Genomic DNA, 13,686 nt, shown 5'->3' on the forward strand with positions numbered 1-13,686 from the left:
TCTACAGAGATTCCTCTTCCTTCTACATTTGACTCCTATCGGGCATTCACAGAGGCAGTTTAGCAGTCATTATTCCCATGCTCCATACAAGGTAGGAATGGGAAGAAACCCTGAAATTGCGGAGGGTGTATGTAAATGTAAATCAAGTGTATTCTGTAAGAGACAATCTCTTACAACACTATTTGAGTACTAATGACTCATTCTGAGCTGGAACAGATTAAATGGCAATGCTAACTCCTTGAGGCAAGGCACCTAATATTAAAAGGATTGACCTGGTTGATTCAAACAATTAAAGAAATAAACATGTTCTGACACTACATGTGCCATCCAGTCAAACAACTGATCTAAAATATTTTTGAGTTCAACAGCAGTTAAAATGCTTCTGAACCATTCTAGACCTTGATTTAATCACTTTGGTGGTCAATGTGTCTGACTTGTGCCATCACAAGATGGTGTCTGAACTGTGTGAATAATTATTTCAGCCCTTTGGAATGGACAAGGGTCAATGGTGTGCATTACGAGGATGGTTCGAAAAGTTCTCGGGATCACCACGAGATGTCAGCGTTAGCACAGCGAATTGTTCACATGATATTCATTGGACTGTTGCCTGTAATCACATGCCATGTTAGTACTCTTGGAAAAGAGCTTTGACAGTGACGCAGCTGTGTTGTTTTTCCCACTTAGTGATTTATGAAGATGGAAAGAATCAAGATTCAAGCAGTGATTAAGTACTTTGAAAAGAAAGGTATGAAAGCAAAGGACATTCATGTCGATTCCCAAAATATGCTGAGGGACTCTGCTCCTTCACATTCAACTGTTGCTGAGTGGACAAATGAATTAAAATTCAGACAAGAGAGCTTAAATGATCATTCGCACAGTAGTCAGTCAAGATTTGTCACCACTCCAGTAATCATTGCAGAAGTGCGCAAAATGATCATGGAGGGTAGCTGACCGAAAGTGCGTGAAATTACTCACGCTTGCCAGATGTCATCTGAAAAGGTATATCACATTTTAACTGAAGAATTAGAAAGGAAAAAATTATCTGCAAGATGGGTGCCGTGACTCTTGACGCTGGATCAAAAATGTATGAGAATGGACAGAACATTGGCCCATTTTAGGAGAAATGGACAAGATTTTTTGCACCGGTTTGTGACCACAGATGAAACTTGGGTGTGCTACTATACCCCAGAGACAAAACAATAGTCAAAGCAGTGGAAACATGCTGATACTCCACCACCAAAGAGAGATAAAGACAATTCATTCAGCAAGAAGGTCATGGTATCAGTGTTCCGGGATGTAAAGGGGATCCTGTTTGTAGATTATCTCCTCACTGGGCAAAAGATTACTGGTGAATACTGTGCTAACCTCCTGGACAAATTGCAACAAAAGATACTTGAAAAAAGACCAGGTTTAGCAAGAAAGAAAGTCATCTTCCATCAAGACAATGCACACTCACACACATGTGCTGTTGCCATGACAAAATTACATGAACTCAAGCATGAATTGTTGCCACACCAGCCTTATTCACCTGATATGGCTCTGCCAGACTTCCTTTTCATCTCAAAACTGAACATTGTCCTTGGTGAATGAAGATTCACTTCAAATAAAGAATTGATAGCTGCAGTTGACAACTATTTTGCAGTCCTGGAGTGAACATTGTTGGACCTAGTGCATTAATCTACAAGGAGACTACAGTGAAAAATAAAAAAAGTTTCAGTGGTGTAAGTACTTTTTTCTATTCTGTTCCGAAAACTTTTCAAACCGCACTCTTGCGTAAAAAGTCATTCAGTAAGCTACTATTGCATTTAAGTAGTTGTCTGTTCTGCAGCTGTTGTTACTTAATTTTTTCTGTGGCAGATGAAGCTGATGGAGAATCTTATTTTTTAATTTGGGGACAACCTGTTTGTGAATGAAACTGAAAGAAATCTTCCATTGTAGAGGAGGAGGAGATTAGTGTTTAACGTCCCGTCGACAACGAGGTCATTAGAGACGGAGCGCAAGCTCGGGTGAGGGAAGAATGGGGAAGGAAATCGGCCGTGCCCTTTCAAAGGAACCATCCCGACATTTGCCTGAAGCGATGTAGGGAAATCACGTAAAACCTAAATCAGGATGGCCAGAGATGGGATTGAACCGTCGTCCTCCCGAATGCGAGCTTCCATTGTAGAAAAATACCATTATACCATTATTGCAAGGAAGGGACATTAAGGTTCAATACTCTGTCAAGAACAAAGTCATTTGTGGTGATTGTGTTGCTGCCTCCACCTTCTTGCTTAAGCTCCTAAATACAACACCTTTTCTAAAACCTTTAATTATCCTAACAATATTTTGGTATTTGCCTGTATTTATCACAACTATGGTGATTTTTAGGCCCCTCCTACCATAGTGATGTCTTCTATGGTAAAGTGGCCTTGTAATTACGTAAATTTCAAGGACACTGTGAAAATACACATACATTATATCAGATAGGACATTATGGAGGCATCAATGTTTGTCCTCAATTTACAAGTTTCTCAGCTATGTAGGATGACACAGTCCACTACAAAGGCCAAAGACTGTCGTGAGGACACAGTCCATTACAAAGGCAAAATGATTGTCATAGGCATTGGTGTGAGTACCCTTTGCGTGGCACAATATATTTATGCTTTATCATCTGAACTGAAGTTTTTCTGGCCGTCGGTTGCAGAATTTGTTTTTGTTGGTCCATATTACATTTGAAAATATCATGAATATGAATTTATGGTACATTTGATTCACTTTCTCTGACTTATGGGTAAGATCCTCCTCCTTCTTTTTCTTTGCCTTTGTCTGCATCTATGCATGGTTGGCATGGTTACTGTGGATTGATGTGGCTAATTTAAGGGGTGGCTGGATGTTTTTTCTTACAGGAAAGATTCTTATGGGAGTGATTCAACACAGGTTATTAATTATAATTGTAAGTTCCAATGTATTTACATATAGTATTCATTAGTGTGTGAGCTGAGTGCCAAATTTAAATATATATTGTCATGTAACTGTAGCATTTTGCAATTTATGTGAATGTCTGTTAGTAATCCTTGATGGTTGCATTTGAACTGATTGCTTCCTAAATGTGTTGAAATAGTGCAAATGATTATGTCTTAGGAAGGATTGTTGAAGGGCAGTCATTAAGCTTCAATTATGTATCACCTTGAAAAAATGAAGTTATGTAATCAACTATTTCTTTGTTTGCAGGTATGTTTCTGCAGTGCTGGCACACAGTCAAATCCCAATATGACAGTACAATAGCATGTTGCTTGGGGAGTCATGAAAATGCTGCATGCCATTCATTAAACACAGCACTATCTGTGAATTCATTTTTGACAGCAGTGGAATGTTCCAACAGTGCCAGGTCAGTCCCCTTGGCTGAAGAAGCTATTTTTTCAAGGTGATAATTAATGAAATTTGACCAAATATGGACCAATAAGCTTAAAAATAATGGTACTTCTGTATGTAATCAAATGATATTACTTCATGTATAAACTGTTGCCTCACTTATACAGAAATGTTGTGCGACCTTCAAGGGGTTGTAGAGGGTGACATGAGCAACAGATTGCCGTTGGGAACTGGAGTCTGGAAACATCTGCCAATGATGCTACAGAATGTCGAAGTTGTAAGTGATGGCACCTGCCACTAAGCTACCCCTTCTACAGACAATGTGTCTTTGTACGCTGGTGGACTGTAGGCAGAACATTTCGCAGTGTTGATTGTTATTCAGTGATCTTGACTGATTGCCATGATCTCCAGTGCAGAAACTGAAGATAGCTGCTGCATAGAAAGGCCTTATCTTCCACGAAAGCAATGCTCTGTTGCCTCAGTGAGTGAGGGTTTCCATCTGTAGTCTGTTTTTCTTCTGGGACCCTCTAAAAGCTCTAATGTTTTTTCAGTATACAGAAGAAAAATAAACTGCAGATGGAAACCTGTGTCCAAAATCATCATCCACCAAGGTTCTCCACTGGCAGTCACTACAATTAGTTGCAATCACTGAATAGCAAACTATGTTTCACCTATGGTTCAGCAGCATGCAAAGTTATGTTTGCTCCTGAAGGGACAGCCTAGTGGCAGTGACAGGATATATAGCTTTGATGCATATACAAAAGCCTTTCAGAATTACACATAAACTGAACTTTATGGTTTTCATTTAATTTGGTGTATCCTTTTTGATAATGATGGTTGTTGTCATGTAACAGCAGTGAGTTAAGAAATGTTTTTATATTTGTGTGTATGAATTGAAATAAGAAAAAAGGACTTTTTGAAATCTCCTTTATATTATCTTTTCATGTGCATTACTTAGTTCTGTTTACAGTCCTGCTTTGATCTAATAACTATCTCTGTAATTACCAGTTGGATAGTAAGAAGTAATGCCTGTGTTGTCTTGTTAGAGATTTCATGATCACATCCATTATGATGAAGACATAATTAATCATTGAAAAATGGCAATGTCAGCAATTCATCTCTAAACTGTTAGTGGGAAAGTTTAAAGTATATCAGAATGATTGCCTCATTCTGTCACATGTATAATCCCAGGTTTTATTTTCTTTTACTATATATTCTATCTTCTTGACCATGGAATTATGCTTGTTCATCCAAAGACACATATGTAAGACCATCTTGTAAATCACCATAAAATTTTTACACACAAAACCTATAACAGTAGATACACACTAAAATGATCCATAAACTATGTTATTGTACTATTGGATGTTAGCTGCAGTGTCCATTCATTACAAAACTCCATCACCAGCCTATATAGTATTTTCTCCATGCCAGCCACTTAAAAATCCAAACTGAGCCACAATCTTGCCAGTTAATGTTTTGGAAGAGTGTTTCTTTTTTAGTTTATATAGGGGACTATGTAGTAGATGAATTGAAGGAATTATGCTGTCTTGTACACAAAAATTCGCATTAGAGACTATCAGACTACGAAAAAAAAAGAAAAAAAAACTTCTAATATCTAACATGGGCCTTAATTTGTGACAGATATTTCTGAAGCACACCCTGTGACAAGGCTGGACAACGTTATTCACTTTTACTTTGATACTGTTAAGGCTTCCTCAGAACCAAGAAGATTGTTTCATTTTGGAACATATTTCAATATGTATTTGAAATACAGACCCATATCATTGAGATTATAACCACTACAGTTGTGCAACTAGCCTTTTAGATGGCTACAAGAAGGTTTCCACAACTAACTTAGTGAAAGCACAATCAGTTTCCCATTTAATTTGTGTGCTGCATTAGAGAAACAGAGATTGAAGCTCAATGTAGTTACAAGAATGCTAATGCAACATACAGTTCTGATGTTCTTAGTTGGTTCAGCGCACATCATCTTCATCAAAAGTGATGAGAGTGCCACTCATCATTGAAGACGTTACTTAGCCTGCTTTCTGTGAGTAGTAATAGTGAAAAGTACTTGCATGCAGGAGGCACAACAAATTGAATAATTGTTCTCTTCTTTGTAGAAATTGTGTGTCGTCTTAATCAGCATGTGATATTGTACTGATTCGAGATTTTCTGTGTAAATTCTAGGACCACTCAGCCTTCTACTGTCTCGAACACACAATATTCTGGATATGAGTGTGGGATGGTAGAATCCTACCTACTGTGCATCACATGTTTGTGTGTGCAGGTTTAATATCAGTCGCAGGAAGAAAGTAGACGCGGCAGTCAGATGGCATTGACAAGTACCTGTCGGGCAATCCATAGCTGTTTTAGTGAGTGTGTAAGGAAGAACCATGCAGCTCTGTGCTTACGGTGTCATTGACTATTGTTATTGAAACAAGAACTGTTGAAAAAAGTACACTTGTAGACTCTTGACACAACCTTGTTAGAGGCAAGACTCATTTTATGATCCATGTTAAGAAAGGTCATGGTATCCAAGCCAACTTTCTTTTAACTGCAATTCAATATGTTTCTAGCGTCTGACTGTGCAAGAGACTTGCAGGAAGTTATATATTCATGTGGAAAGTGAAATTTTTATTTTGTATGGAGGTCAAATACATCATTAGTTGATGAAAAGTAAAGTTTGTATGTCTACCTATTTTGTAAGTGGAAAGTGTCTAAAAATTCCTGTACCTAGTGTTATTCGACGGAGAAGAAGTCAAGAGGGTTTCCAGCAGCTGGCTATTCAGTAAAGAAGAGTGGCCGCAAATACCAAGTACTTCATCTCGTAAAGAAGTGGAAGGTGGTTTGGGGAAATAAGCCAACATAACCGAGATCCACACTCACACTATGTCATCAGAATGTTAGAATATGTACAGATGATTTTGTATTCCTGCTACTGACCATTGCAACTTCTCACCTTCCTTGTTTGTGTCCATGCTGAGTCCCACAGTAGCTGACACAACAGTAATATCACAGTCTTTCAATGGGCTCTACCACTGGAATCACAAGAACTGTAAATTTCTTCAGCTTACTGGCAATGTCAGTGAGATCTCATGTTCATTGATAACTGAAAGCCTCAAACTCTCTTTCCTGACCATTAATCTGTGCACAGAATTTACAGCAGTGATAACATACAATACCACTGTAAGGACAAAATATGCAAAATAAAAGATTCATGACACATGGCTGTTCCTCAGTTTGCATCTGAGATGCTAGGCATTATCATTTCAGTACTGGACCACAAGGTGCTGGTAAAGATCTTTTACAAGAACAATGACTTTGCACCAGTAGCTCTCCAGAAGTTCTGGATACTCAAAGTATGAAAAAAAAGTGTTGGTCTGATGTTTGCCAAGGGCCTCGACAAAATGATTATGAAATTTGAAAAGGCAGGTTCTTTTTAAGTGCAATGTGACAGGTGGGGGGAAACAGTTGATCCAAAGAGAGCAGCAGGTGAGACCACATCATTGCAGGAAGGGGTTGCCCATGTTCAGGAGTTACTTCATGATGACGTGGCAATAGGACAAATGTTTGCTCTAGAATTTCTTATTCACATGGAAGTGGACAATGAATGGCCATGGAACATTCTGTGCACAGACAAATCCCATTTCCACCTCCAAGGACATGTCAATACACAGAACACTGAAACTGGGCAACAGAAAAGCTACTTGGACATCAAACAGTACCAGTTCATTCTGCAAAAGTAACTGCATGGCACATCGTTTATTGTAGAGCCATATTTTTTTTGAGGGGATAGATCCTGTGGGATGAGATGGTTTGTCCCATTACTTGTCATGATACTAACTCATACTGGTTATGCACTCCCTCCGTCCTGAAATACAATCTTAGTAGTTCAAAGCCTCTCTGTCTTCATTTATTCACAGAGAAATGTCGTATATCCCCGATATGGTCAGCATTGTGCTCTTCCTTCAGAGGTGCCATTATTGAATTAAAATTTCTCAAAGAATATTTCCGATAATATAAATGGCTATCTTTATTGGCAGGACTAAACCTCATTCGAAAATGTGTTCGTAAATAGATTTATTTCTTCCTTTGTTGTAAATATATGTATATCAGGTTCCTTTTATCTACCTAGATGAGAAATGACTGTTTTTTAGATTTTTAGTAAATTGTCTTCACCGTGTAAGAATAGCCTTTCGCTGTAGTAAAACAATGGCACATCGACTTGATAAAATTCACATGACCACTGACATTAGTTAATACTTCTCCTGTGCAACACAAAACTCCATCACTTCTGGATATTTTCTTCTTAAATACTGATCAGTGACTGACAAGTTAATGTAATAATTATTATTTGTCTAAGTTTCTATGTTCACTTGCCAGTCAAACACCTCTTTAACCTAAAATGTTGGTCAGTAAGCTGCACAGATTTTAATGCAAGGATAAAGTGATATTGACTGGTTAAGTGACCACCAAGATCAAATTCTAAGTCAAGCAATCAAACAAAACTATTTTGCACTCTGGTCATAGTTCGTTTCTTTACAAAAATTTCATGTTTTTAGTGATATAACACTTCTACTCTAAGTTTGGTCACTTTTCACAATTAGAAAAACTGTTACTCTGTATATCATCAAGTAGTAATTTACTAAAGTTACCTTGTCCATCAGTAATTCAAAACTGGTTACATCAGTCACCACCAGATTAGAGCAGAAGAGCTATTCTTCCAGTAAACATCAAACAGAGATCTTTTAGAATTTTCTTGTAAGAAGACCATCTTTGATAACTTCAGTATGCTTATACGGTACAATTACTACATTGATCAGTAAACAAAGTTGATATTTAGTTAACATGTGGTTTATTTTACAAATTTTGTTAACATACAAGTTCAAGACCTGATGTAGAACTGTTGCATTTTTATATATTGATTTTATACATAAATTTTTAACAAAATACAGATGTGATCCTGAAGATGGTGCCTTTATGTTCATGCCAACATGGACCATTGGCCAGCTGCGGTGGTCTAGCGGTTCTAGGTGCTCAGTCCCGAACTGCACGGCTGCTATGGTCGTAGTTTCAAATCCTGCCTCGGGCATGGATGTGTGTGATGTCCTTAGGTTAGTTAGGTTTAAGTAGTTCTAAGTTCTAGGGGACTGATGGCCACAGATATTAAGTCCCATAGTGCTCAGAGCCATTTGAACCACTTTTGAACAGACCATTGGTGCTGTCATGATAGAGACCCTTACTGCTGATTTCCTGCAATAGTGGAACATTGATAATTTACTTGTCAGGATCTCTTCCATGCAGCATGAAACAGACAGAAAACGCCAACATTTCACTATACAAATCATAGAAATAAATTTTCACATTTAAAGCATATACTGCCAGCAGAAAATGTTCCTATCAAAGCACACAATGAGGGAATATGCTCCTGTTTAAAAGAGTCTAACTGAAGAGTGGATACCAGCTGCCTCATTCTATTTTCCTCAGTGCCTTTAAAAATTTTCCAAAAATTTTGACATGTGAACATATTTGCACTTTTTATTGTGCAACTCACCTCTCACTTGCTGTGTCATCTGAACAAGACACAGCCAGGGTAAAAGCACCACAGGCACAAAGATGCAAGCTGGTGCCAGTGCCATAGAGACTCACCACTTCCACGAGTTCCACCAGTGTCACAGGCAGTGCTGAGGATGATGACATCGACTTTGCCTCTGCCAGTTGCCAGCCGAGTACAATCCACCAATGTCCAGATGACAACAGACAGAAGCCTACTCAGAAGATAGAAGAGCAATTTTCGCCTGCTTAGTTATAGATCTTCATCCAGGGCCAACTTAGACAAGAAACATCATTTAGTTAACTCTTACAAGTGAACAGACAGTTGTTGTAAATTGAATTTGCTATGTACTGTGAAGTTTACCTACGATTATTTGGACTTAGCCATTGAGCGCCTGTTTTTGTTATATTCCATGCAGTGTTGCAGACTTAATCATTCAACAAGTCACAAGGGTAAATAAACTTTTTTAACTCATTTGTGTGACTTTGTTATTAACTTGTTGGAATGTTGTAGAACCTTTGTTCTCCTATCCTTTTACCTGACCCTGGGGCATAGCTGTGTAATAGTAGTATGGAGAAATTGTCTTAATGGTGTATTGCACCAGAAGCTATTTCACGAACTCAGAAACTCAATCTGCCATTACAGCAGTAGTGACACAGCCTTTACAAAACTGTTGATGAGGGTTTACAAAATCACTCTCACAAACTTCACTAACTGTAACTCGCTCATACCCCCTAGTCTATCACTGCAAGTTGGTCATACCCATCCACTCCCACCTTCTCATTCTCATTAACTTATTCCGCCCAACTTGTTGTCATTATATCTTTTTGTTTTCCTGTCACTGTCTCCTCTCTCACAGCCATAGTCTCCTTCCTTCTGTACTACTACTACTACTACTACTAGTACTGTCTCCTCTCCCGGTCACTGTCTCCCTCTTGCTCTCTTTTTCTGTTACTACCTCATTCATTCCTCCACTGCTGCTGTCTCTTCTTACTGTCACTATCTCTCTATTCCTTGTTGTCATCATTATAAGTTCTGTCTCTCATTATTACTGGCTCTCATCCACTGTTATGTCACTTCAGCTATGTTCCTTTGCCACTGCACCCCTCCAATTCTTGCACACTGCCATTGTCTCCGTCACTCTTTATGTACCACAACCACAACCACTGTATAATATATTTCAGTATTTATTTCATTTCCATCTCTGTGACTCTGCCACAATCTCCTTCTCTCTCAGCTTAAAAAAGCATGAATATGTCTGCATGCCAAAATTTTTGGGAAAATCCTAATGGTGCTGAGGAAGATAGAATGAGGCAGCTTGTATCCCATTTTTCATACAGATTTTTGAACAGGAAGGAACATGTTCACCTTTTTTGTGTTCTGGTAGTAGCGTTTTTCTTATGATTCCCTCATATGAATAGAACTTTAATGGTAACAAAAATTTGGATAATTGACTTATGTAAAATTGAAATAATGAAAATCTAATTTTACACCTCAGATCAGATTGTAAGTGTACAAAAATTTTGTTTGTGCTTCACTACAACATGTGGTGCCAGGACCCTTCTGATAATTTTACAGCTTGTTTCTCAGCACTTTGTAAATTTATAAACTACATTTTCATCTCACACTGGATTTTACTTACATATTTTGTGTGTACAAGTAGGGTAACTTTGAACCTTTGTATATCTGAAATGTATGAAGACATCAAGAACATTGTGCTGTGCTGACCATGGCACCACCTCGCTTGGTCTATTCCTTGAATTTACCAAGAAACCAATCATGTACTAATAAATATTTTTGAAAGGATAAAATGGCACTTCTAGATAAATGAGCAATTTAAGCAATTTACTACAGTTATTTATTATTTAGATTCTGCCTCATATTGGGTTTTATGTGCAATTTTTACTCATAGAAGTAGGATGCCTTTGAACCTCTGTATCTTGGAAATGAATAGAAATATCAAGAGACTTTGCAAGGTTGTTCCAGGTTGGCATCTTAGGAATATTTTGTAAAAAATGTCAGCCATTTCCTGTGTATAGCCATCTTTGAAAATGCGCTTGGTTTCGGTGTGGAAAATGATTAAATAAACCCTTTTTTTGAAAGGGGGGGGGGGGTGTCTGAGGAACCACCCATGAACTGATGCTGACCCATAAGGGATAAAGGCCCAGGTAGAACACTACAAATGCAAAAGGAATCAGTCGCTTTGCTCCATTCGGCTAAGCAACAGAAAGTGTGTAATATTCATACTTTGACCCTGTGCTGTAGGGCAGTGACACTAAGAAGATCCATCTGTTGGGTATACAAATGGTTCCTTGCCAAGGGCTATCCAAAAGACTTAACACTCTCTTTCTATCACCATTAGAACACAAGGTATGAGCCACAGAAGAATCCCATTTTTATTTGCAGCGTTTCATAACATATTAAGTAGGACATGCTGTCACATGCATACCAACTGTGACTTACCTGATGACGTTCAAGTGGAAAATAAGGACAGAGCTGCTCACCAATTTGGAGCAGGACGGGGTCCTGTTACCTGTACCATTACTGGTAAATGCTGCGATAGTATCTTGTTCACCAATGTTGCTCCAGCTCTTCAATAGTGTGGATATGTGGGTTGGATCATTTTTATGTAAGATGGCACTCCTCCACATGTTGCACAGCTGTACATTGCTTCAGGGGAAGTTTGGAAATGCTAGAATTATCATCTGCCATTTAGCTACTGCCTAGCTGTCCAAATCACCTGATCTTAATATATGTGACTTCTGGCTGTGAGGTAGTCTGAAAGACGCTGCATTCAGTGTTTCTATTACAAATGTAGCTGAACTGAAGGCATGCATTGTGCAATGCATTCTGAATGTGACCCACATGACACTCAGAGCTGTTTCTTGATTTCAGCTTGTAGCAGAAAAACAGTGGCAGTGTATTGGGCATATCTTGCACCAGTCTCATGACAATTGAAAGCTGATTTCACTGTTGCTTTCCATACAGTTTTTTGCCTCAGGACGATGAAAAACTGATTTCATCATTGCTTTTTATTTGGCTTTTGGTGCCAGGACAATTAAAAACTTTCCCTTTCCCATGTGATATGACCTTGCTGTGACGGATGGGCTTACCTAGCTAAAAATGCCACAACTGTTTAATGCCAAACTTGTGTGGTTATGCACATTGTACTGTATGGTTGGTCAAATGTGCCTCTCACACCGTAGCCATCAAATTGTGATTCATATGTCATTTGTGGCCAAACCCTTTTATTTTATGACACTTACAGTGCCATTTACTTGAGAAATTTTTGTTAAAATATGTTTCCATAAAGTTTCGCTCTTCTTCAGTTATATTCTGTTCACATTTGACATCATTCTGAGCAGCAGTTCTTTTTTTGCAGCATTTTGAAAATGGAACTTTAATTATGATCACCCTATACTAAAATATTTTAGTTTTGTGCCTGTGTCACTGATCACATATAATGACATTAGCTGTAAAGAAATGGGTATTATTACTTTTTTCAGGTTTCCAGTCAGGTTTGAGGCACAGAGGGTCTATAAATGAAGTGTGATATGTAGTCCCGCTTGAAATAACTAGCACTATTGATCTGATTTTTATTTCCATGAGTGACAGGTAAAGTAGAAGTCACTTACAGTCTGTGATTGTTTGAACAAAGCATTTTGAACTTTTTTTCTCTTAGTATGTACAAAAACCTTATTGAAATTCATACTGTTATAGGACAACATTGTAATTTAAAAAAATTAATTAGTAAGTTTTTACTGTTGACAGACTCCATTTGTACACTACTGTGTTAAAATGGTGAGTTATGAAACTTGTTGTTAAAAGGGAAGATGCACTTGCAGTGATTGCAGTATTTTCATATAATTATTGGTTTAGGCATGGCATTTTGTCAGTCAGTTTTCTAATATTACACTTCTGCCATAACATTTGCATATTTTTGTTTAAGTCATCAGAACAAATAATTAGCTTAGTTTACTTTGTTACAAATTATGGATGACTGAGTAGTACTGATCAAAGTGTAGCACTGGACTAACATTTGGGAGGAATGGCCTTGCATCCATGTAAGATCATCTACATCATTTCATGTCCACTGCATAGTTTATGGGTCATTCCCTTCAACACACTTGTTTGACAGAGGTAACACCACGTCTCAAATGACATTCATCTCCACAGGACACTGATCTTCTTTCCTCTCTTGTTTGGGCAGTGTGTCATACTGATACAGAATGGGTTAGTTTACGCACTGCTATACATAATTTATAACCAAACTCATGCTAGTGACTTATAGGTGAATACATATAAAAGAAAAAGAAATATTGAATATAGTAACAGAAATAAGTACATAACTCATGAAAGGAGACTGTTTGGACCTAACAGAGGAGACCTATAGCCTTTAAGCATGATTAGATTATAAATGTCAGTGTCTAGGTCACATGCTAGTTTCTTCTTCTTCTTCTTGCATTAATGCCTGCTAGGAGCCATGTTCCAATTTCAGTCTCTCCCCCCCCCTCCTCTTTCTCCCCCTCCCCCTCCCTCCTTCTCTCCCTCTATCACTTTGTGCCAGTTTTCTTTCCCTTCCTGCCTTGGAATCCTAATCTTGCTTTCCAATACTTCTTGTGTTATTCTTTTCCAAATCTAACCTAATCTCTTGAATCACGGTGATTGTTAATGTCTCTCCACCAAGATATTTGAAGATCTGCTTCATGGGTCTCTTGCAATCCATTCTGTAAATATGTTTAATAGGTAGTAATCTCCACTTCCTTATTCTTTTT

General features: G+C 38.1%; 1 protein-coding gene across 5 annotated transcripts in view; it reads left to right on the plus strand.

The window, feature by feature from the left end:
* Nucleotides 1–6,038, plus strand: part of LOC126354837 (cyclin-dependent kinase 12) — a 165,016-nt gene extending 158,978 nt beyond the window's left edge. For 2 of the 5 annotated variants that reach the window (XM_050004803.1, XM_050004805.1), the window contains exons 14-15: nt 3,211–3,403; nt 5,545–6,038. In XM_050004803.1, coding sequence (XP_049860760.1) covers nt 3,211–3,403; nt 5,545–5,650 — 299 coding nt within the window. In that variant the 3' untranslated portion in view covers nt 5,651–6,038. Of the gene's footprint in view, nt 1–3,210; nt 3,404–3,518; nt 3,574–5,544 lie in introns of those variants that run through there. The other 3 variants (XM_050004806.1, XM_050004807.1, XM_050004809.1) reach the window with 3 other exon arrangements.
* Nucleotides 6,039–13,686: the final 7,648 nt, after the last annotated feature.

The sequence above is a fragment of the Schistocerca gregaria genome, chromosome 3 (assembly GCF_023897955.1).
Source record: "Schistocerca gregaria isolate iqSchGreg1 chromosome 3, iqSchGreg1.2, whole genome shotgun sequence".
In the NCBI taxonomy this organism is placed as follows: domain Eukaryota; kingdom Metazoa; phylum Arthropoda; class Insecta; order Orthoptera; family Acrididae; genus Schistocerca; species Schistocerca gregaria.